This window comes from Parambassis ranga, chromosome 4 (genome assembly GCF_900634625.1).
Source record: "Parambassis ranga chromosome 4, fParRan2.1, whole genome shotgun sequence".
NCBI lineage: Eukaryota > Metazoa > Chordata > Actinopteri > Ambassidae > Parambassis > Parambassis ranga.
Genome location: NC_041025.1, coordinates 2,570,111 through 2,594,710, shown reverse-complemented (window position 1 = coordinate 2,594,710; position 24,600 = coordinate 2,570,111). Strand labels below are relative to the sequence as shown.

At 41.6% G+C, this 24,600-nt stretch overlaps 3 protein-coding genes across 4 annotated transcripts; 2 read left to right on the top strand and 1 right to left on the bottom strand.

Moving 5' to 3' along the window:
- Window positions 1–275: 275 nt before the first annotated feature.
- Window positions 276–6,174, top strand: LOC114434810 (V-set domain-containing T-cell activation inhibitor 1-like). Its single transcript, XM_028404216.1, has 3 exons — window positions 276–336; window positions 5,436–5,774; window positions 5,901–6,174. The coding sequence occupies exons 1-3, from the start codon at window positions 285–287 to the stop codon at window positions 5,990–5,992; spliced, it is 483 nt and encodes a 160-aa protein (XP_028260017.1). The 5' UTR covers window positions 276–284; the 3' UTR covers window positions 5,993–6,174.
- An 800-nt stretch (window positions 6,175–6,974) lies between these two features.
- Window positions 6,975–8,502, top strand: LOC114434552 (Fc receptor-like A; the record flags this gene model as incomplete). The annotated part of the gene is made up of 5 exons (XM_028403870.1): window positions 6,975–7,087; window positions 7,159–7,194; window positions 7,384–7,644; window positions 8,117–8,362; window positions 8,438–8,502. Coding segments are annotated over exons 1-5 (639 nt in total), but the record flags the coding sequence as incomplete, so codon positions are not given.
- Window positions 8,503–16,390: 7,888 nt separating this feature from the next.
- On the bottom strand, window positions 16,391–22,952 carry LOC114434489 (hepatitis A virus cellular receptor 2-like). Of its 2 annotated transcripts, none has more exons than XM_028403781.1 (3): window positions 22,819–22,952; window positions 19,042–19,370; window positions 16,391–18,806 (listed from the first exon to the last, which is right to left on the bottom strand). In XM_028403781.1, exons 1-3 carry the CDS (start codon window positions 22,886–22,888, stop codon window positions 18,645–18,647), a joined length of 561 nt encoding a protein of 186 aa, XP_028259582.1. In that variant the 5' UTR covers window positions 22,889–22,952; the 3' UTR covers window positions 16,391–18,644. The 2 variants fall into 2 exon arrangements, with proteins under 2 accessions (XP_028259582.1, XP_028259583.1); XM_028403782.1 differs by having other exon boundaries at window positions 18,769–18,908; window positions 19,041–19,370.
- Between the last annotated feature and the right edge of the window lie 1,648 nt (window positions 22,953–24,600).

Sequence of the window (24,600 nt, the reverse complement as noted above, 5' to 3'; positions counted from 1 at the left end):
GGACATGTCGAACAGAGCCTCTTCCCTGTTAGATCAGACAATGTCACTTGATTTATCAGGTTTCACTTGTTCTCTCTGAGAGTATGTTTCCTCTTCAGACAGCGGTCACTTTTGTCTGCTTAAATCTCATGTAAATTTTATTCAGGACAAAAATAACATGTAGTTGAAGCATTTAGTATGCAGGCTCGTCACGTGTAAACTCAAGGCTCCACCTACAAGTTAAAGACGTCCCCGGCAGTGACGTCTGTAACAGGCGACAACCATATCACGGAAGTTTTCTTAACATGCGGTCTGTCTACTTGTCAGTTTTCTTTGGCGTATGTTCTTTGGCTGTGGGTGAGTCTGAAGTTTCTCCATCACTTCTGATTAACTCTGATTCAGTCGTCAAGCCTTTGGTCTGCTGATAGCATAGATTAGATAGATACATTTCTTTCATACCGCTTTACACAATGCTAAATTTCCCAGCATCAGATTGAGCACGTAAGGTGAGAGAATAGGTAAAATTGAACATATAGGTTAAGGTTTTTTAAAACATGAATGCTTTGTGAACTCTCCATTCCCTGTGCAGTGACACAACAAAAAGGGCAACTTCCCTGTAAGATCCATGAAAGGTGGATGTGAGAGACTTTTACATGTCATGTACTTTTACAACAAAAGGAGAGCTTTGTTCAAAAATAAAGAGTCTTAAATACACTCAACAAAAATATAAACGCAACACTTTTGTTTTTGCTCCCATGTTTCATGAGATGGACTTGAAGATCTAAACTTCATTCCAGATACACAATATTACCATTCCTCTCAAACATTGTTCACAAATCTGTCTAAATGTGTGATAGTGAGCACTTCTGCTTTGCTGAGATAATCCATCCCACCTCACAGGTGTGCCACATCAAGATGCTGATCTGACATCATGATTAGTGCACAGGTGTACCTCAAACTGCCCACAATAAAAGGCCACCCTGAAATGTGCAGTTTTGTCTCACAGCAAAATGCCACAGATGCCACAAGCATTGAGGGAGCGTGCAATTGGCATGCTGACAGCAGGAATGTCAACCAGATCTGTTGCTCGTGCATTGAATGTTCATTTCTCCACCATAAGCCGTCTCCAAAGGCGTTTCAGAGAATATGGCAGTACATCCAACCGGCCTCACAACCGCAGACCACGAGTAACCACACCAGCCCAGGACCTCCACATCCAGCAGGTTCACCTCCGAGATCGTCTGAGACCAGCCACTCAGACAGCTGCTGAAACAATTGGTTTGCATAACCAAACAATTTCTGCACAAACTGTCAGAAACCGTCTCAGGGAAGCTCAACTGCATGCTCGTCGTCCTCATCGGGGTCTTAACCTGACTCCAGATCGTCGCCGTAACAGACTTGAGTGGGCAAATGCTCACATTCGATGGCGTCTAGTCTCGGTTTACATTGTTCAGGGCAGATGGCAGACAGCGTGTGTGGCGTCGTGTGGGTGAGCGCTTTGCTGATGTCAATGTTGTGGATCGAGTGGCCCATGGTGGTGGTGGGGTCATGGTATGGGCAGGCATCTGTTATGGACGAAGAACACAGGTGCATTTTATTGATGGCATTTTGAATGCACAGAGATACCGTGATGAGATCCTGAGGCCCATTGTTGTGCCATACATCCATGAACATCACCTCATGTTTCAGCAAGATAATGCACGGCCCCATGTTGCAAGGATCTGTACACAATTCTTGGAAGCTGAAAATGTCCCAGTTCTTGCATGGCCAGCATACTCACCGGACATGTCACCCATTGAACATGTTTGGAATGTGCTTGACCGGCGTATACGACAGCGTGCACCAGTTCCCACTAATATCCAGCAACTTCGCACAGCCATTGAAGAGGAGTGGACCAACATTCCACAGGCCACAATAGACAATCTGATAAACTCTATGCGAAGAAGATGTGTTGCACTGCATGAGGCAAATGGTGGTCTCACCAGATACTGACTGGTTCTGAGTCCCCAGACCGCCAATAAAGCAGAAACAAAATGCACATTTCAGGGTGGCCTTTTATTGTGGGCAGTTTAAGGTACACCTGTGCACTAATCATGATGTCAGATCAGCATCTTGATGTGGCACACCTGTGAGGAGGGATGGATTATCTCAGCAAAGCAGAAGTGCTCACTATCACACATTTAGACAGATTTGTGAACAATGTTTGAGAGGAATGGTAATATTGTGTATCTGGAATGAAGTTTAGATCTTCAAGTCCATCTCATGAAACATGGGAGCAAAAACAAAAGTGTTGCGTTTATATTTTTGTTGAGTGTACATCAAGGTTAACAAACAAAAACAGGGCAAATTTACCAAAATCCCAAGGAAAGAAACAGAACTCGGTGGTTTAAATGAAAACAAAACCAAAGTGAGGAGATGGAAATAAACTGTTTAATTAGTTTGATTGCTGTAAAATGTGCTCTCCTACAAATTTCAAGATACAAAAACGATGTGATACGAGGAAGGAGAACAACACACAGAGATATACCATCTGTCTGTAAATCCAGCAGGTGTGTGTGGATCAGAGCTGCTTCCTGGGTCTGTGTGTTAGATCCCGGGAATAATCGTCAGCTCACCGTCTAATTGGGTCCTGGTGCCTTAGTCAGAAGGGATCTTACCCTAGCATGAATTCTAAGACACACTACTTAAGCTGAGGGTGGAACATGTTAAAGGTAGGGTAGGAGATTTTAAAAACTGTGAGAGTCAGCCAGATTTTGAAAGTAAACACTCGCCCCTTTCTCTCGGAGCTCACCCCGAAGCCACGGTGATGACCCCACTGGACCTAAAGGTTTCACACTCAGAACCGATGATCCTTGGTGACAGTGCAGATGATGTCATCACACTCTTCATCCAATCCCTGCTCAGTGAGGGTCGGTGGGGTCATCACCGTGGAGACGGGAAGGCCTTTTCCTACAGTCAGAGCAGGTCAGAAAGAAAAAGTGTTTACATGACGTGGTTGTGGTTCTACAGCTCAGAGAGACGTCATCTCCCTCCATCACAGGGAGGACGGGACTCTGCAGGATCACTGGTCCATCTCAACACAGAGACACACTACATCACTTCATCCAGACACACACAGCCTCATCATCACTGACTACATCAACCTCTGATTCTGACTCTGTTTATATGTGCAATCTTCTGATTAAAGTCCTTTTTCTGGAATATAATCATGTTATATTCAAGATAAACTGTAATAACAAACATCATGACAGAGGTGCATTATTTTTCAGCAACACTTTGGTTAAAAAAGTGATGATATAGTAAAAGTAAAGTGATGATATGACTATCTGTCTGTCTTACTGGCCTCTGTCTTCTGTCACAGCAGCTAGTCTGTGAGAATATTTCACCATTTTGATCTAGATTAGAGGAGCAAACCTTCAGCCTCACAGTCAGTCAGTTACAGTATGATGATGTATAAGCTCTTATATATTTTAGCAGGTGTGTGCAGCACATTAACATCAACATGGAGATGAAGAAGTTTGACAGTGGATTTTTAATAATCTTACCAGAGACAGTCAGGCTGATGCTGTTACTGGTCTGTCCCTCTCTGGACTCACACCAGTACACACCACTGACGAAGCCGATCTTACAGGAAGACCCAGCAGATATTCCCCACCCATGTCCACACTGAGACTGTTGTACACTTGTCTTTCTCCTCACGGTCCATCCTCCAGAGCTGTCGTCCTCCTCACATCTCAGAGACAGCAGAGCTGCAGGCAGAGAGACAGAGGACTGTTGTCTGATGCTGAACTGAGAGTCTGATGCTGTGCTGTGTTTTATAACGTCCATCCATGATGCTGCTCTGGCTCATTGGTTAGCTAACAAGTTAAACCATAAATAAGTCCGTCCATCAATGACAGGCTGATTAACATTAAACTAAAGTAAGAATACTGCTACTGTCAGCTGGTTTTATCAGTTAAGTACAGGGTAAAAAGTGGGAAGTATTTTTCATCCATATTTATCATCCATTCAGCCTCTCTTCACTCGATGCACACAGCCTGGACCATCACACAGGTATCAAAATCACTAGTGTGTACACAATTACAACCTTTTATGCTGCTTATTAAAATCTGAAAGCACTATCATAACAAAGAATTATATTTATGTATAAAATGCAGTCCTATTGTAGTACAGTGAAATATTTTTGTTTTGTCTGAATAAGCAAGGACATATGTTTGATCCAGTACAATTGTAGTGCTCTAGTTTACATGCCTTATGTTAGTTTAATTTAAAAAAATATAGACAATGGGGAATTGTCTCGCCCGGGGAGTAATTCAATGTAGAACCACCACTGGCTGAGAGCACTGACAAAATGCAAAAGTCTGTGGTCAGCACCTGCAGAACCTCTCCTTTATAGGGCTGTCTTGATAACTGCCTCTCATTTCCACCTGTTGTCTGTTCCATTTGCACAACAGCAGCTGAAACTGATTCACAATCAGTGTTGATCCTAACTGGACAGGCTGATCTCACAGAAGAGTGACTGACCTGGAGTTACATTGTGTTCTTTAAGTGTTCCCTTTATTGTTTTTCAGCAGTTTTTATAAAACTGTCATGTTATAATGCAGCTGTTTGAACTAGGCATGTGTTTTACAAATACAGTGGCAGATGGATGCAATGGAATTCAGAATGTAGTTTAAATAGAGAAATACTGATGCTTTATAGCTGCTTCTCTTCTTGCTCATACAGGGGATAGGTAGTGAATAAATATTACTGGTCACACTTTGGAAAGACATGATAAACATCCTCTATAGCGAGTTACTTATTTAATAGCAGAATCAAAGCTGGAAAAATGAAATCAATAAAAACAAATAATCCAGATGGCGCTGTCTCAGGCAGCAGATAGCAGTAGCAGCTCCCAGCTGCACTTTTCTGACTTTTAGTTTCTAGTGTGCTTGTGTGTGTCTGCTTCTGTTCTTGTTTTGTTCCTTGTTGATTTTAACACCCAGCTAAGTATTCAGACAGCATGATTCAGAGGTTTGGATGCTTTTTGTATCTGAACATTAACATTAATAATGGGAGAGAGAGAGTAGAGCAGTGGTGTGTCTGTTTGTCAGAGTCTGTCTTTCTTTGTTTTTTTATTTGTGTGTAAACAAGTACTGATATGTTACATATGTTAAATAATAGATTGAGAAAATCACAATTTATTTACCTTGCAATAAAACACTGTGTACAAAAGAATACGGCTGCAGAACCTGTCCACTGGACCAGTTGTTAGCAGCGCTTAGCGACAGGGCAGTGAGGGCACGTCGTGGATCATGTGATCGACCAATTAGATCTAAATTATTATTAATTCATGTCATTTACTATTTTTTGGGGCAACACAGACTCAGTCCTGTCCACTCCTGACTCTGATTGGCTGCTGTTGATGTAAGTTAACCCTTTAACCTCTGCTCTGTGTTTCTTCTTCTCTCATTTAGTCCAGAAAACCATCACAGCAAAGCTTGGACAGACTGTCACTCTGCCATGTCCAGTTACAAGTACCAACATCACAGGTGTAGCATGGATCAAAGATGGCTTGAAGACAGAAGGCAATGTCCTGTATTACTTGGAAAACCAGTTTCAATATGCATCCCAGCATCCATGTTTCAGGGGCAGGGCACAGCTGAAAGAGGGATGGGAGGAGGATGGAGACATGTCTCTGATTCTGAAGAATGTGACGACTACTGACAGTGGAACATACAAGTGTGAAGTCGTCCAGGAAGGAAAAAAAGCTGCTGACCTCATCTGCACCATCACACTGTCTGTAGATCCAGCAGGTGAGTGTGTGTGGATCAGAGATGAAGCTGCTTCCTGGTTCTGTGAGTGTGTGCAGCAGATGATGTCTGACTGCAGTGATGTTCTTCAGAGAGATAACAGCTCTTTCTGCTCTTTATGTCTCACAGGTTTGACTATTGGACAGTGTGCTGCCATAGCTGTGATTGCTGTAGCTTTCATTGTTATTGTCACTTGTTGTATCTATAAAAGATGCCAATAGAAGAAAAGCCTCGACCTGCCTCCTCATTCCCCCGATGAAGCATTTGAACTGCAGCCGCTCCAGAATGAAGCACTTGGTGATTTTCAGCAGCAGACAAACCTGAGTGTCCTGTAGCTCCACGCACTGATGATGAAGACAGCAGCAGCACACACGTCTCACAGCCATGAATCCTTTTCAGGTGTCTTGTCTTCCTCTCCCTCGTGTGCTTCCTACTCCCGATGATTACCTGCTCCTCCCTAATGTGTCTCACCTGCATCTCATTGTCTCTCCCTCCCTGGTGTACTTGGTCTACGGCTGTGTTCGAAATCACTCACTCACTCCCCATATGGGGAGTTCAATGTAGCACACCATATAGTGAACTCATTGTCAAAGCATTTTTGGACATTTCGGACAAGTTCTTTAAATAAATTTTCTTAATTTGATACAGTGTGTGGTCTTCAGCTTTGTCCATCCTATGAGCCACATTGTAAACACTCTCTAAAAAATCTCTCTGCCCTATAAGCACACTTTATGTGTTACTCACATTGCAATTTAAACATTGTTATTTAAGCATTTGTACTATGAAATCAGTTGAATATTTTTATGTTAACATTGACATATTTATTTAAAAATAACACACAAGTGTGCAGATATCCCATAACTGCTTGTTGCTGTCACACAGATAAAACACAGACACTGTGAGATCTGTTGTTTTCACCTCAGTCCACAGGAAGTAGGTAGAAGGTGACAACAATGCTGCAGCTGTTTGCTGCTTCATTTATTTTACTTGGAAACACCTTAAGAGTCGTTTGTACTGTGAGTGAAGACATTATACAGCTGCTGCTGTTGTGCTCATTGACTTGTTGTTGTTGAGTCTTTTCTTTATATTGTGGTTCATTTTGAAACTTAATGTCTCTGTTTCACTGCCCCCCCACCACACACACACTCACACACACTCACACACACACACACTGTGGTCAGTGGAGAGGAAATGAACCCAGTCATGTGAGAGTCAGGAAGAGTGAGGGCTTCACCTGATGTGACAGTGAACATATCACAGTGTGGATGTGACATCAAGCAGCAGGATGGAGGACACATGGATACTGTGGCTGCTCTGTAAGTAAACTGCACATGTTGCTGTGTTGTTCAGTGTGGAGCCTGAAACTAACAGTGACATTTCTCTTTAGTTCAGACGTCACTGCTGTGCTGCACAACAAACCAAGGTCAGTGAACGCCTCGTGTGGCAGTTTAAACTCAGGCTGAGGGTCTGATGTGGATCTTTATCCTCTGCTTCTAACATTCACCTGTTTGTTGCTTCTACAAAGACAAACATGATGATTGTGGATCAGCTGTTTGAGCCTGTAGGGAACAGTCATGCAGTTCTTCAGTCAATTCTCTCATCTTCCTCACAGCTCGTCTGATGCCGACTTTCAACAGCTCTCAGATGTTTGAAGGAGACTCTATGTCTCTGAGATGTGAGGAGGACGACAGCTCTGGAGGATGGACCGTGAGGAGAAAGACAAGGATACAACAGTCTCAGTGTGGACATGGGTGGGGCATATCTGCTGGGTCTTCCTGTAAGATCGGCTTCGTCTTCCCGTGGGACAGCGGTGTGTACTGGTGTGAGTCCAGAGAGGGACAGACCAGTAACAGCATCAACCTGACTGTCTCTGGTAAGATTATTAAAAATCCACTGTCAAACTTCTTCATCTCCATGTTGATGTTAATGTGCTGCACACACCTGCTAAAATATATAACAGCTTATACATCATCATACTGTAACTGACTGACTGTGAGGCTGAAGGTTTGCTCCTCTAATCTAGATCAAAATGGTGAAATATTCTCACAGACTAGCTGCTGTGACAGAAGACAGAGGCCAGTAAGACAGACAGAGAGTCATATCATCACTTTACTTTTACTATATCATCACTTTTTTAACCAAAGTGTTGCTGAAAAATAATGCACCTCTGTCATGATGTTTGTTATTACAGTTTATCTTGAATATAACATGATTATATTCCTGAAAAAGGACTTTAATCAGAAGATTGCACATATAAACAGAGTCAGAATCAGAAGTTGATGTAGTCAGTGATGATGAAGCTGTGTGTGTCTGGATGAAGTGATGTAGTGTGTCTCTGTGTTAAGGTGGACCAGTGATCCTGCAGAGTCCCGTCCTCCCTGTGATGGAGGGAGATGACGTCTCTCTGAGCTGTAGAACCAAGACCGCTGCCTCCAACCTCCCAGCTGCTTTCTATAAAGATGGTTCCCTCCTCAGTGCTCAGCCTACAGGTCACATGACCATCCAGCATGTTTCCAGCTCTGATGAAGGCCTCTACAAGTGTGACATCAGAGGTCGTGGAGAGTCTCCGCCCAGCTGGATCAGTGTCACAGGTGTGGAGCTTCTCCCTCATGTCACCACTCATTTCATCCATATGTTAACCTGAGCAGGTGGAATTCTCTCTACAGGTCGACCCACAACTGTGCCCACTTCTACAACCACACCCACCCCTACAACCACACCCATCTCCACTGCCTCCCCTCCGCCTCAGCCTTCTTCTCTGGTGTTCAGCCTGGTCTGTCACCTGGTGGTGTTGTGTCCGTACCTCTGCTCCACCTTCCTCATGGTGTCTTTGTATCGACACAGATCCACAGGTAACACTGATCAATCACTGACCTTTCAATCAATCAATCAATCAATAAACTAATGATTGACATGTAAACACTTTTTCTTTCTGACCTGCTCTGACTATAGGAAAAGGCCTTCCCGTCTCCACGGTGATGACCCCACCGACCCTCACTGAGCAGGGATTGGATGAAGAGTGTGATGACATCATCTGTGCTGTCACCAAGGAGCATCAGTTCTGAGTGTGAAACCTTTAGGTCCAGTGGGTTGGCTCTGAATGCTGATGATGTGTTGAAGTAGGTGATCAGTGAAAACTCTGAGCGTAACCACCTACACCCCAGCTTCCTTACAGTCTTCCTGTTTCCTCCTGTTTCCCTGCGTTTGATTGGCTGCTCCGCCCTAATTGTTTCCACCTGTGTCTCGTTTCCCTCACCTTGTGTGTTTAGTCTGTGTTCAGCCTGAGTCTCTCATTTATCTCTCACCAGCTGTTATCATGAATATCTGTGAAGGAACACAGTGAAAAATGTGCTGTAAATGTATTTTAAAGACAAACTGAGGACTTGAACTAAAATGATCTGATTCCAGCATTTACCTCATTAGCTGGTAAATGTGCAGTTTACTTAGAAGGCTAACATTAGACAATAATCTTTCTGCGTTGCTGCTCTTTCACTTCTTAACATTCATAGCCTCTAATATGGAACTACAAGCAGACATTGTCTTGGTAGTTTCAGTAATATGTTTTTATGTTGCACTTGCTGCCTGTTGTTGTTCTCTGTTGCATTTCCTGAAGTTTCAGCATTAGCATTTTAGCACTTCCTGTTCCCTCTTCCTGAAATCAGGGGGTTTCTTTTTAAAAAGGTTTGTGGTCAAGATACCTGAAATATCTTCTGTGGTTGAAACAGATTATTCTGAGCAGCAAGTACCTCACAGGCTGTACTGAAGAGGGCCGAGGGCCGATCTTAGTGGTCATACCATTGACAGTAAAAACTATGGACAGAGCTTCCGTGACGTCACCTGTTTGTTTCTGAAGAGCCGTTTTGAGGCTCGGTGGGAGGTTCCGGGACGTGATGACAGCTGCCATGTTGACAGCGTCATGTCCGCCAAAACTCTCAAATATGGACAAAGAGGGGGAGCACGAGCGGTTTAGGGGGGCGGGCAATCGTGGGAGCAGGAAACTCACGCTGTGATACGGCAACTGTCTGTCACTCAAGCGGCAACGCCCATAATTATGCGTAATTTTAAGTCCAAATACAATTGAAACGAGTGGGTTGTAAAAAAACCAGAGTGGTTTTTTGTACCAGGCCGTAAACATGTTAATTTCTGCTGTGAAGTCGGCCATTTTAACATGGGAGTCTATGGGAAATTGCTCGCTTTTGGAGCCAACCCCCAGCTGTTGCAGCGTGAATTACAAGTTTTGACACTTCCGCATGGGCTTCCACTTTGAGCCCCGAAGGTTGCCGCTTGGGTGATACAGACGTGTGTTCATAGTGTGTAGTAAAGTATAGTGTTTTGTTTTTACTTCTGGTGGTCATGATCAGGTTTAAAAATAAATAAATAAAAACGTCATTCAGATGGTTTGTGACTATGTGTTTCCTGTTTTATTTTGATAGAACCCTTTCTAGTGTTGCTTCCTGCATCTTCTTTGATTTTTTTCTTGTGTGAGTTCCAGCCTGCTTTCTTGTGTTTTTCTGTGCTGTGTCTTCATCAGTTATCATTTGTCTGCCCCTCAGAAAACAATCCTACAAAGGTTAGCTCTTCCACCTTTAAAAGTGTTTCAGATAGTACTAATTACTTAAATTAAAGACATTGTTTTAATTCTATAGACGGCACCAAGGATGCACCTACTATTATTAAACAGAGGCTAAAACCCACTTGTTCAGACTGGCTTTCATAGTCCTTCATACCATCAAACATTTTTTGTTGAAGTTTGAACACAGAGCTCTGACCTTGATTTCTGTAAAGTGTCTTTTTCACAGATTTGTCTGTCAGTATCATTTTGTTTGTCTCGCAGCTCCTTTAAATTATGTTTTTATTTTAAAGCCTTCTTATCATTTTAATGTTTTATTTTACTTATTAAACCTTACATGTTTAACTGCATGCTGCCAATGACCTTTGTTTACTGTATTTATCTTTGTTACATTATTATGAGCTGAAATGCATATGATGAGTTCAAGAGGCAGCTAAAGCTAATAATAATAATAATGTCTGTTATTTGTCACCATAACACCACTCAAGTCTCTCAGATCCAACTTTCATGGTTCTGCAGGGAATCACCCTTTTTTCTTGCTTGTTGAATGAGACCCAAGCGACACACCCAAGCAGCACCAAATGGGTGTAGCTTGGGTGCTCTAAGTCAACACTAATTATATGAGAATGGCTGGTCTGACAAACAGAAAAACAAAAAAAAGCAAACTACATAAGAATGTAGGTGTTTGCTTGTAAGTAGTTTGCTAACTAGGAAATATGATCTCTTGACTCATACAGTGCGATCCTGTTTTGTGGTAATGATGTTATCTGTACAGGTGCTTGTGTATCCAGACACTACAGCAGAGTGTTCCACTAGGTCAGGGGTCATCAACTGCATTTCTCATTCATTCCCTCTTTGGAAAATCCACATACTGATGGTATTTGATGAGCGGGTCTGATTTAAATTAACAACTGTGCACGGTTCACATGAAGAATGAAAACACACACACTCACACACACACACACACACATACAGGTTTTCCCAGTTCCTAATTATCCCGGCTCCTAAGTGCTACAACTGATCACAAAAGGTATATGTTGACTTAGGGTGTGAGGTAAATGTGACATTATGAGTTTAATTTGTTCTCTTTGTTTTTACTGAGGTGCTTTACAGCAGGAGGAGGTTCTGGCAGCAGTTGAAACTAACGGGACCTAAACAATGAACTATCATATTTAAAGTAAACACAATCATTTAAAGCTGCAAGCAGCGATGATCTGGCCCTCGCACCCCCTCCCCATCAAGTCGTCCCTTCTCTCCCCCCGCTCCCCCCACGACCTTTGGTGATTTTGCCAGCAGACAGAAGCAGAGACTTTTGGGTGTGTCTTGGTATAATAAATGTGTACCGATTTTCGTGGACCTACTCCAAACTAAGCCAAATGTGTGGTGTGTTTTGAAAATTTCAAGGGGGCGCTGTAGAGCCATTTTTCCCAGCCCATTTGCAACGACCACAAAATATAAACATTTTCGCGAAATGTTTAAAGTTTGGTGAGTTTTAATAACAATAAACACTACAATTACAACAGGGCCTTCGCACCACTCGGTGCTCGGGCCCTAATAAGGCTTATTATTTCTGACAGAATTCTACCAACATGTCACTGAGTGAGCAAATTGTACTTTTGTACCTTTTTGGCTTTTTTTGTCTTCACACTGTTACCAGGGCTTACCGCCAGAGCCTTAGGGGCCCTAGGCAAGAAGGTACCACTGGAAATTCTTTAGAAATGCCACCCCAAACATAGACATGTACAGTTATGATTATATAAGCAACCACTTTATATATTTAAATAAATAATGTCCAACACACATATGAAAATAATATATAAAGGAAATATAAAAACTTTCTACAACACAATCAAAATATATCACAGAAATATGGACTCTGTACAACACAATTAAAGATATGACAACTAGTATTGTCATCAATGAAGTTTGGCTACGGTGCAGGATCATCACTGAGAACTGGACAACTTGGAGGACCTTCCTCTGTTATCGAGTGGAGGCTCACGTGTTTGACTGCTGCTGGGACGTCCTCTGGAGTGTCCTCACAGGGCTCCACATGACCTGTGTTGTATAAGACCATAATGATCAGCCTGATAATTAACAATGTAAATAATCCAGATTATTCATAATGCACATACCTTCATCTGTGGAGGCCGTGGCATCTTCATGAGGAGACACATAGAGGTGTTAAGCACAGCACCTGAAAAACAAATGAATAAAAAGTGCTATAAAATAACACAGTTATATGACAATCTTTAACTTTGTTATTTACAGAGAAACACCTGAGCATTAATAAACACTATAAACTAAATATTTATAGCAGGTTGTGGTTTAGAGGTCATTAACTAATAATTATTTTTTTTTTTTCTCCTCTTCCTCCTTTTTCTTCTTCAGACCGATATCAGACCGATATCTTCTCCTGTTTGTTTACATAAGATGGTATGGTAACACAGCTTTGTTAGTTCAAGAAGTCATCTGCAGAAATTCAGCCAAGCTGGCTGCCTGTAGCTGTTCTCTACTGTACAAATCAGAAATATGTGTGTATGCTCAACATCACTAAGAATGATGCAAGATGGTTCAAGAGTCCATATCAGGCTTAATATTGGTGACAGCTACAGATTGATCCAATCAGCACACAGCACAGACTGATACATTTCAGTCTCTGTCTCTGACTCTCTTTACCACTCCAATGTTCGCTGGTTAAGTTTGGGGAAAGTGTGTCAACAAGTGTGAAAGCTATCTCATTCTTGGAGCTACTTGAGAAAGCTGACGATTTCACTGAGCTGAGTGACACAGAGCGGATTTGTGATTCAGCTTTGCTGTAGACTGGAAAGACCAGTTTGTATGTAAATCAAATCAAATCAAATCAAACTTTATTTATATAGCAGCTTTCATACAGTGTACTGTAACACAAAGTGCTTTACAAAAATAAAATAAGACCCCCAGACACACACACCTAAAATATATACCAAGCACACACTTCTACTTAAGCATTAATTTAGCATTAAGCTAAGTGCTGCTGTTACAACTTACTGTTAGAGTTAATGACCTCTAAACCACAACCTGCTTTAAATATTTAGTTTATAGTGTTTATTAATGCTCAGGTGTTTCTCTGTAAATAACAAAGTTAAAGATTGTCATATAACTGTGTTATTTTACAGCACTTTTTATTCATTTGTTTTTCAGGTGCTGTGCTTAACACCTCTATGTGTCTCCTCATGAAGATACCACGGCCTCCACAGATGAAGGTATGTGCATTATGAATAATCTGGATTATTTACATTGTTAATTATCAGGCTGATCATTATGGTCTTATACAACACAGGTCATGTGGAGCCCTGTGAGGACACTCCAGAGGACGTCCCAGCAGCAGTCAAACACGTGAGCCTCCACTCGATAACAGAGGAAGGTCCTCCAAGTTGTCCAGTTCTCAGTGATGATCCTGCACCGTAGCCAAACTTCATTGATGACAATACTAGTTGTCATATCTTTAATTGTGTTGTACAGAGTCCATATTTCTGTGATATATTTTGATTGTGTTGTAGAAAGTTTTTATATTTCCTTTATATATTATTTTCATATGTGTGTTGGACATTATTTATTTAAATATATAAAATGGTTGCTTATATAATCATAACTGTACATGTCTATGTTTGGGGTGGCATTTCTAAAGAATTTCCAGTGGTACCTTCTTGCCTAGGGCCCCTAAGGCTCTGGCGGTAAGCCCTGGTAACAGTGTGAAGACAAAAAAAGCCAAAAAGGTACAAAAGTACAATTTGCTCACTCAGTGACATGTTGGTAGAATTCTGTCAGAAATAATAAGCCTTATTAGGGCCCGAGCACCGAGTGGTGCGAAGGCCCTGTTGTAATTGTAGTGTTTATTGTTATTAAATCTCACCAAACTTTAAACATTTCGTGAAAATGTTTATATTTTGTGGTCGTTGCAAATGGGCTGGGAAAAATGGCTCTACAGCGCCCCCTTGAAATTTTCAAAACACACCACACATTTGGCTTAGTTTGGAGTAGGTCCACGAAAATCGGTACACGTTTATTATACCAAGACACACCCAAAAGTCTCTGCTTCTGTCTGCTGGCAAAATCACCAAAGGTCGTGGGGGGAGCGGGGGGAGAGAAGGGACGACTTGATGGGGAGGGGGTGCGAGGGCCAGATCATCGCTGCTTGCAGCTTTAAATGATTGTGTTTACTTTAAATATGATAGTTCATTGTTTAGGTCCCGTTAGTTTCAACTGCTGCCAGAACCTCCTCCTGCTGTAAAGCACCTCAGTAAAAACAAAGAGAACAAATCAAACTCATAATGTCACATTTACCTCACACCCTAAGTCAACATATACCTTTTGTGATCAGTTGTAGCACTTAGGAGCCGGGATAATTAGGAACTGGGAAAACCTGTATGTGTGTGTGTGTGTGTGTGTGTGTGTGTGTGTGTGTGTGTGTGTGTGTGTGTGTGTGTGTGTGTGTGAGTGTGTGTGTTTTCATTCTTCATGTGAACCGTGCAAATCCTCATACCGCTACCTACTCACACACACACACACACAGAGGGAAACTCTAACGCAGAACAGGAGCAAAGGCTGAATGCAAAAACACAAGTTCTTTATTTTACAGTATAAAATCCACAATGAGGCAGGTAAGGCAGGGAAGTCTCAGCAAACACACACAACGAACTGAGACAAGGTGTAGTCACAGGTCACTAACCCTAACCACATAAAATTCTTGTGTTCTTTATGCCACAATGCCAAAAGAGGGCATGAAGGTTAAGACATTCTAAGTGATTACACATACCCTGGCTATCAATTTGGATCTTGTTTTGTGTCATTTGGATTTTGTGGATTTGCAGCTTCACAGATGCTTATCAAAGCAACAGTTGCGTACAATGGCTGCTGTTTGAACAGCATAGTTCCAGAGACATTTTGGTAGTTGACTTTCCATTAGCATGTATCTGCCCATTTCAAAAAGAGTACGCCAGCCCCTCTATGCAGTGCCATTCTGGTTCGGGCTGATGTCTCGTGCCTTAACAGCGTCTGGAAGTCTGTGCACATAAACTCTGTGTGTCAGACCTAATACACTTTACTTTGCCATAAGGGGCAGTATCTGCTAGGAGCTTTTCAGTTGCCTGCACCGTCACTTTTTGTCTTAAGAACGTATACAAACACTGCATTTGAACAGTCATCAGTGAATGACTGCACATATTTGTACCCATCGATACACTCATTAGCTACTGGACCAGCTAAGTCTGTGTGTACCATTTGTAAGGGAGCCTCTGCTCTTGTATCAGGGTCCCTGTTTCGGGTTTGAACAAACTTTCCCTGAATACATACCTCACACTCCTGGTCAGGCCTAGTAATCTACCTAGTAATCCCTAGTAATCTAGTAATCTCATTACATCCTCATAGCTGCAGTAGCCCAACATTTTCGTTTCGTGCCTTAAAGGCTAGTCTAGTCTAGTTTTAGTCTAATTATAGTCTGTTACCGTCTCCCTGCTCATCTTCTGAAGCGATGTCTGCATGGTGCACAGGTTGATAATGCGGGGCTTCCCTTTCCCGGTGTTTCCTCAGTTAACCTTGAGCTATGCAGCTTCACCAGTGTTGATAATAATAATTAGATAATAACCTGATGGAGGCAATGATTTTCTTTAGCCGTCTTTGGCATATTTATTAGAGACTAAAAAATGCATCTCATCAATCATGGTGGGACAAAAACTCTCAGGCGCTTTCTTCTCCTACTCTCTCTCTGTGACAGATAAAATAGGCTCGATCCAAAACAAAATGCACTGAAACTATGTGTAGTTTACAGACTTGCGCCTCACTGTGGTTGATACGAAACACTGCACTCTAGTAAAAAAAAAAAACCCTCCCCTTCTCTCACAGCTTCTGTATGGCACCTTCTCAACATCAGGGGCGCCTTCAGCTGCAGGGGGCGCTAATTTGCCAATTCGGTTAGGATCAACACTGATTGTGAATCAGTTTCAGCTGCTGTTGTGCAAATGGAACAGACAACAGGTGGAAATGAGAGGCAGTGATCAAGACAGCCCTATAAAGGAGAGGTTCTGCAGGTGCTGACCACAGACCATTTCTCTGCTCTCATCCTTTCTGCCTGATGTTTGATCACTTTTGCATTTTGAATACAGGAATGACTAGCTATAGATAGCAGTACTTGCTTCACAGATTTACACAGATTGTGGTAAAGTGGTGTGTGGCTCTGCCACAGAGGAACACAGAGCCCTGGGTGCGCCCAGTGCATCTGGTTCACTGCTGCTCTGTCTTGGTCGCACAATCAGATTGTCTAAGTGATCCAAAACAGTAAATGCCACCAAACAATTCCACTCTGTTCTGTGTGCCTGTCTGGCCCTCTGTCCAAAGCTGTCTATGGTTCCACTCCTGTCCTTTTGTTGAGGAATATCTTCCTTTCCCACAGGGAATCTTGCTTGTGTGAAAACCCTGATACATGCTTTGTCTTCTAATCCACTGACTTCTAAATCTTTCATGATTTTTATCTGTTAGACTCACCCCATTGTGCTTAAGGTTTTTGCATTCATAGCCAAGCGCTCACCTGGCTGACATCCAACAATTTCTCAAACAGCCACTGCTCAAAGTTTTTGACTGTTCCAAAAATAAAAAGGCCCCCTAGGCTGTGTGTGTCAGGCTTTGTCTGACACGTGTCCATAGGTATTGCTGTTTGAAAGAATCCAACAGGCATTGCAGATTGGCCCTACAAGTAGAGGGTAGGACAAGTGCCTGCAGCAAGGTGTGTCCTTGGGTGTGGGTGAAGTAACAGGCATCCCCTATATGAGAGACACACAGAGTAGCCTCACAATTATCTAAATGTCACATCTAAGAGATTCACTGCAGACATTTTTACACTGACGTCTCAGGCAAAATATCTTGACTTATCAGTATTATGCATGGAAATGTGCAAAGATGAATCAGCCACATGGCAGTTTTACTGTCAAGAGCTTTTTATACTGTCATCTATAAAATCAATGTTGCATGAAAAAGTTTACAAATCTTTTTTTTCAGTTTCTATGCGGGGCCCTGGTCTCATGTGGTGTATCGGCAAACATGTGAAACACGAGTGTATTCACTTTTCCTGTTACAACATGAAAAATTACAGTAGATTGGAGATTATCCCTTTTCTTCTTATACCGCCCAATCTGAGAGTTTAAGCAGCCTGAGAACAAACCAGCTTCACATTGGCCTGAAAACTATGAAACCCATTGTGTCCTCTGCTTTAACTCTCACCTGGAAGTGTGTGCCTGGGAGTGGCACTGCTTACTTATACAGTGAAGGTGGAACTAATGTTTCTACAGCTTAACCTTGAAAGATGAGACACTGGTGTAGTCAGCACCCTCTCTGTCTGGTGGTGCTTTTGTTTCCTTTTTTCTGAGGCTGCTGCTCTAATTGTGTGTGTGCTGTCAGTCATTTAACATCAGGCCCGAGGGCTCTTAGATGTAGCTGTAAGAAGTTTACTAATATTTACAATCTGAAATGCACCAGCCATTTACTAATCTGTGTCAACATGCAGCAGGCCTGAGGGCTCTTAGATGTAGCTGTATGTAAATATTGGTAAACTGTATAGTTTTTCTATCTGAAATGCACCAGCCATGTACTAATCTGTGTTCAGTCAACATGCCGCAGGCCTCCAACAACTGAAACTAAACACACAACACCTCCTCCTGAATAGATAACTGTCACGGAGCAACACACAGAGGAAATATTTTACTTTAATTTTTTGTTGCTCTTTGTTAGAATGAAAAAGGACCTAAGAAAACAAATGAGCCACAATGCATTGCGCCTTTTACTCTCTTAGCTTGTTTACTTACAAACACTGTGTGTATATATATATATATATATATATATATATATATATATATATATATATATAAGATTTGATGGAAAATTTTATATTAAGCCTCTCATATTGCTCACTGTAACTTTACAAATGTAACAAAACTTACTTTCTTATTCATACAGCATGTTCATAATAACAAGATTGCACATAATAATAATTAATGCTGATGACATGACAAACGATTGCCTAACTTAACGTTCACATAAAAAGTGCTGATTGTTCCAGCATGAGCTCCACTGGCAAAATACATTTCTGTTGCTTTCCACATTCAGCAGTGTCGCAAACACATCAGGTGGTCATATGATGCCGTTTAGTGTGGAAAACAGGTCCTGTGCTGTACCTCGACAGGAGCCACCAGGATTGCTGGTTGCGAGATGTGTATGTGCTGCTGCTGTCCTCTGACGGCAGGCCGGGCTAAAGCTGAAAAAAGTGCTTTACTTCAGACCAGCTGCTGTCCAGCTCCAGGAGGAGGAGGAGAGCGGTTTTTCTTTCTCTGGTAGATCAGCCATCCAGCAAAAATAGGTAAAGCTAAGAAAACAACCAGTCCAACATGTCCACGACTTCCCTGCTTGTCCCCTCCTGTTCTCTCACTGTCTCCACCGGCGTCTTTTTTAGATCAACCAAAGAGCCAAACAACCAACAATCACAGCTAAAGCTATGGCAGCATAGAGTCCAATACGTCCACGACTTCTTTTGTCTCCACCTGTGAGACATACAGAGCAGAAAGAGCTGTTATCTTTCTGAAGAACATCACTGCAGTCAGACATCATCTGCTGCACACACACTCTCACAGAACCAGGAAGCAGCTTCAGCTCTGATCCACACACACACTCACCTGCTGGATCTACAGACAGTGTGATGTTGCAGATGAGGTCAGCAGCTTTTTTTCCTTCCTGGACGACTTCACACTCATATGTTCCACTGTCGGCAGTCGTCACATTCTGCAGAATCAGAGACACATTCCCATCCTCCTTCCATCCCTTCTTCAGCTCCACTCGCTCCTTAAAAGAAGGAAGCTGGGATGCATTTTCAAAGTGCTCATCCCGATAAAGCATGATATATCCCTCTAAGCCATCTTTGGTCCACTTTACAACTGCGATGTTGAGGTTTGTAGCAGCACATGGCAGAGTGACGGTCTGTCCAGGCTCAGCTGTGATGTTCAGTTCTGAACGAGAGAAGGAACACAGAGCAGAGAGGTTAAAGAAACTGAGATGTATCAGTCTGCACTGTGTGCTGATTGGATCATTCTAACCTGCTAACACACCTGAACATCTTCTTACGTCTTTGTGAGGACTGTAATGTGTTCTCAGACCCTGAAGCAGGACTTTACACTTGGTCCCTTTTAAAAGAACCAAACTCGGTCCTCTTTAAGCGATAAGAGATTTCTTTGGAATTTGGTTAACTTCTTAAAATCTTGTAACAACTTTTTGTTGATTTTCTGTTTTACATACTATGATTCAGTCGTTTTGCTGGGTTCAGGATTATTGTCTTTTGAACACTTGACTATGTATGTGTATGCTTATCATGATGTGAATATTCAGATTAGCATAAGAATTTTTAAATGTATATGTTGTTTTAATGTTGTAATTGTGGACCCCAGGAAGACTAGTCACTGCTGAGGCAGTGACTAATGGGGATCTATAATAAACCAATAAGTGGACTAACAGAAAAGGAACTCGGTTCATTTTGTGTTCACACTGAGTTTATTACAAAGAGGACTGGGTTCTCTTTATGGTCCAGTTCAGCTTTTTGGGGGCCTCAGTCCTCTTTCTGTCTAATAACAGACTCTGTGATGAATGTTTGTGTGTGTAATGGCTTTTCTACACTGTGCGATTTTTAGAGACCTTATAAGTCCATTGCATGACACGCTATGCGACATGAATCAAATAAACTTTGATGCATGCACATTGTACAATGACCATTTACTGGATCACAGGCGACCACAGGTTACGTCGTACGTCAACATGCGTGGAGGAGGAAGACGTGGATGCGGGGTGACGGGTCGTAGCAGCTGTCACACTGTGAGTCAGTCATCCTAAATGTCTGAAACCGCTAGAATTTTATCTCAGCTTAACTTTGGTCGCAAGACGCTGACAACGATCGTCGTGGAACCTGCCTCACAGTGCGACGTAAGACCACCGCTTTAGAGCCACGACCAAAGATATCTCCACGATTCTCCTACGATGCGACAGCCCAATATCGCACAGTGTAAACCAGGCATTAGAGAGAGAAAGGATGTACCGCTACCGCTCTCACTGCGCTTTTTTTTATTATTGATTCGAGAAATTGATTCTAATAGCCAATATTATTATTCATCACATAATACGTCATTGCACTTGCACTTTGGAACCATCACTGCCTCTACAACATTGCCAAAACATTTCTATCTAAACAGACTCCTGCTGCCCCGCTGCTCTAAGGAACGGTACCGGAAGTAGTAGTGCCGTCCGCCATCAGACTGCATAACTCATCTGTCAGAGCTGTGCTCACTAACTCGGACTAAAGCATCATCACAAGGTGCATTTCAAACTGCTCAGTTACATTAACTGTGATTTTATGCTTCTTATCTTCTTTGATCAAATCAAGCTTGAAATATGCTGAAAAATGCATTTCATTTCAAATATTTACACGTGTTTTAGTATCTATTTACATTTTTTAAGTAAAATAAATCTTTTTTTTCAAGAATGTGAGTAGTAAACAACTCATCAAAACTTAATACAACATTACATTTGATACAACCCCATACTAAATGATAACTAGAAAAGGGCATTTCCTGAAGAAAATGTAAGTTTGATTGCTGCAGCTGAAGCATTGCTTTGAACGCTGATGTGAAGGATTGCTCTGAATTGCTGGAGAATTAGAGGAATTCAGAGCTTTGTATGCCTGTGTGTGTCAGCCTGTCACCATGGTAACAGCAGAGGAGACCCCAAAAACCACTCCAACTTTGAGGAAAGGCGTGCGGAAACGATTCAGAATTAGAAAATTCTGAATACAAGTTTGATAGAGCAGCATCTAATGTGCGTTTCAAGACTAAATTGTAGTTTGTAGTTTGTAGCTTGAAATGTGTAGGAGGAGATACATTTGGCAGATGACCCTCGTTGAAGGGCTCTCTCATAGAATCCCATGTTAAAAATGACAGCGAAATTGCTTAATATTTAAAAAATTATAATTTTTTAGAAAAACTTGAAGTTGACCCGGAATGTCCTCTGGGAGATGAACATTTTGATAATTGAATGGCTGAAATCGCTCAATGTGCTGAATGTATGTATGTATGAAGAACAATAGTTTGATTCCCTAGCGGCAATCAAACTAACACTAAAGTGAAGTTTTAACAAAATTGAAACATTTTCAAATATGGAGTAATATTTGTACAGACCTACGGAGCAGCAATCAAACTAACACTAAAGTGAAGTTTTGACGGAGCCCCTCTGCTGACATGGTAAAAAATGAATAATTTGTGGCCACGAAATATGTATAATGTGCGCACGAAATACTAATTCGTGGCCACAAAATACTAAGTTTCGAAACGGAAACGGAGAATGCATGCATGCATGTCCACACGCGCTGACAATCTCCCTCCTTTGTCCCTTGTTAATGCAGATGAAGATTTCTCTGAGAATAAACCTGCTGTTAACCTGACCAGCTCCACGAGACTCTTTCATTTAGCCAGAAGACATCTCACACAGGCCACACATCCTGAAATTCAAACATGTTTTTGACTGCGACTGAGGCCAAGTCTGGTCTGTTTCCCATGTTGCCAACTAGTGCAGACTGGAGCAGACCTGACAGGAACTCATGTGTAAAAACTTTATACAGTGAACTGGGTGGACAGGATTCTCTGCTGAAGCTACACGGGTAAATCTACTCTACATCTGTCCAGATACACGGAGAAAACATTGAAAGAGGCCTCTAGAAGCTGATGTAGAGGAGCCTTGTCTTACTCATTCACTGAAGAATGAGTACGAATTAGTTTCGCCAATGACGTCACACTATATGTACAGGCTATGTGTGTGTGTTTGTGTGTGCAGGGTTCCCATACAATCAGCACCCGCCGCCACAAATTCATTCCGTATTTTTCCCCAACGCGTTTAAAATATAGTTATCCTTTCATTCATTCACCTCCGCTCAACTCTTTCTTATTTCCACACACGAGTGCACACACACCACACACACCGACGCTTCTCCTCTTCACGCACAATGCCTGACGCCTAAAAACTGTCAAGGAAAATCAAAAACAGCGGATATTTGCACAGAGAAGACGGTCACTGATATCTGGAGTGTATAAACGATATTGATAATGAACCCTAACTCAGCATAGAAGGAGTTGGTAACGCGGCAAACAATTAGGCGATTAAAGGTGAAACGTGGTTATAGTTGAAATAAACTATGCCCATGGTCCCATAAAGATCAGGTTCAAGACAACTGAACTAAACAAGAACAACAACAAGAACTAAAAATAACTTTACCTGGAATAGACTATAAAATAAACATATATAAATATGTATGTATGTACGTCAACAAAATACCACCACTACAACAAGGCTAACATATATAGCACTTCATAATCTCGGCGGTGCTGGTTAATTTAAGGTGATGAAGAAACTTCGACTCACCTGAAGAATCGGGACAAACCAGCGCAAAGACAGACGCAAATAAGTAGACTGACAAAAATGTTCTGGACATTTTACTTGCAGCATAGTCTTTTCTAACTCTGTGCCGTCACACTGTGGGCTGTCACACCCCGGCCTCTCTCTCTCTGTCTCAGTTAGGAGAGTGGGAGAGAGAGAGAGAGAGAGAGAGAGAGAGAGTCATGTGACTGAAACATGGAATCTAGAGGAAAAACCTTTGCTCGATGTTGTTTTTATTGACAACATGTACTGATCCTTTGCTCGATGTGTCCTTACAGTGCTGCTTTGTTTTTATGCTGTTCTTATGTTGACTTGTGAGCCGTGGACCACAGCAAATTATATGTATATGTGTGTGTGTGTGTGAGCGGTTGTTTGGAATGTATTTTACTAACTATAGCCTAGGTATATATGTATTGCTGCTTGGAATCCGACTGAAGGCAAATTCATTGACCCCACATGACCCCATTCAGAACAGTGTGAGAAGGGAAGGTGACTCACCTACAGACTCCGAACAAACCAGCAGACAAAGAGCACGGTCCAGCAAAGTGAGGCAGGTGAGCGCTGTTAACAGCTCCCACTTCTCGTCCCGTAGTTTCGATAAGGTCAAATGAGAAAAAAATAGACTGGAACATCGAATTATATTTCGAAAAAACAGCTTCGTGAAAAATAACCATGGCGTCCACCGCAGTTCAGACTCTGTAGGAGTGCGGAAGTAGAGGCGTCCTTCCTGATAAGGCGGTTCCAGTCAAACCTAGATTTTTTGTTTCATAACGAATTTGTTTCCTTCACTAAAGCCCTTAAAATAATGAAAGGAAAATATGCATTAAAACTTTTTAATTTGATTGACAGATATGATTTGCTAAATAAGCCCTAGCAACCTCTTTATTTTATGTATTTATTTCTTTTACTGTCAGTTTTAGTGTTTTTTGCACTTTACAATCCTGGAAGAGAAGCCTACATTATAATTGTATTGTTTTCATCCCTACAGCAGGCGGTTCCTGCAGAAACAGAGGAACAAAAAGATAAAGAGATACTTTATGGCTGTAACTTTGTTTTGACATGAGACGATAGGTGAAAACTAAACTAAAAACATAATAACACATAATAACACACATAGTAAAACCATAAACCGTGTGTGAGAGACATTTACATTCTGGCTTCAGTAATTCAGACAGTTTAAATCATAACATGTAGCCTCCAAAGACAAAAATGAGTTATGCACATAACACCGAGTCTCTGATGAACACAAGGTGAGAGTCATGTGTAATGGTCCGTTTTTGACTACTTTTAATTTTATCTTTATATTTCAGCTTAGAAGTGGTTCACCTTGCTTTGTTTAGTGTCATTCTTTTCAGTACAACCCCACAAGTGTGACTATGGTGTTATTTTTTCATTTTGACATACTGTGTCAACACACTGGACCTAAAATCACACAAAAATATCAAATCCGAGTGGGAAAAGGTTAGATTTTTTACTGTGCAAACCACAAACATGTTTAACAAACCATTTTTATAACTTAGAATGCTTATGCAAATTGAACATTTCAAAAAAAATATGTACGAATGTAGCAAAAAACAAAATTATTTACAACTATTTACCCTTGAATGCAGTAAATGCCTCAGGCGTTTTTTGTACAGCTATTTATATACAGTACATTCAGGTGTCACACAAATTATTTTTTATTTTTATTTGTGCCACTTCAAAAAGCAGTTCCTGTCCACCACAACACAGAGGGGCACATCACAGCCTGACACTGATGACTAAATC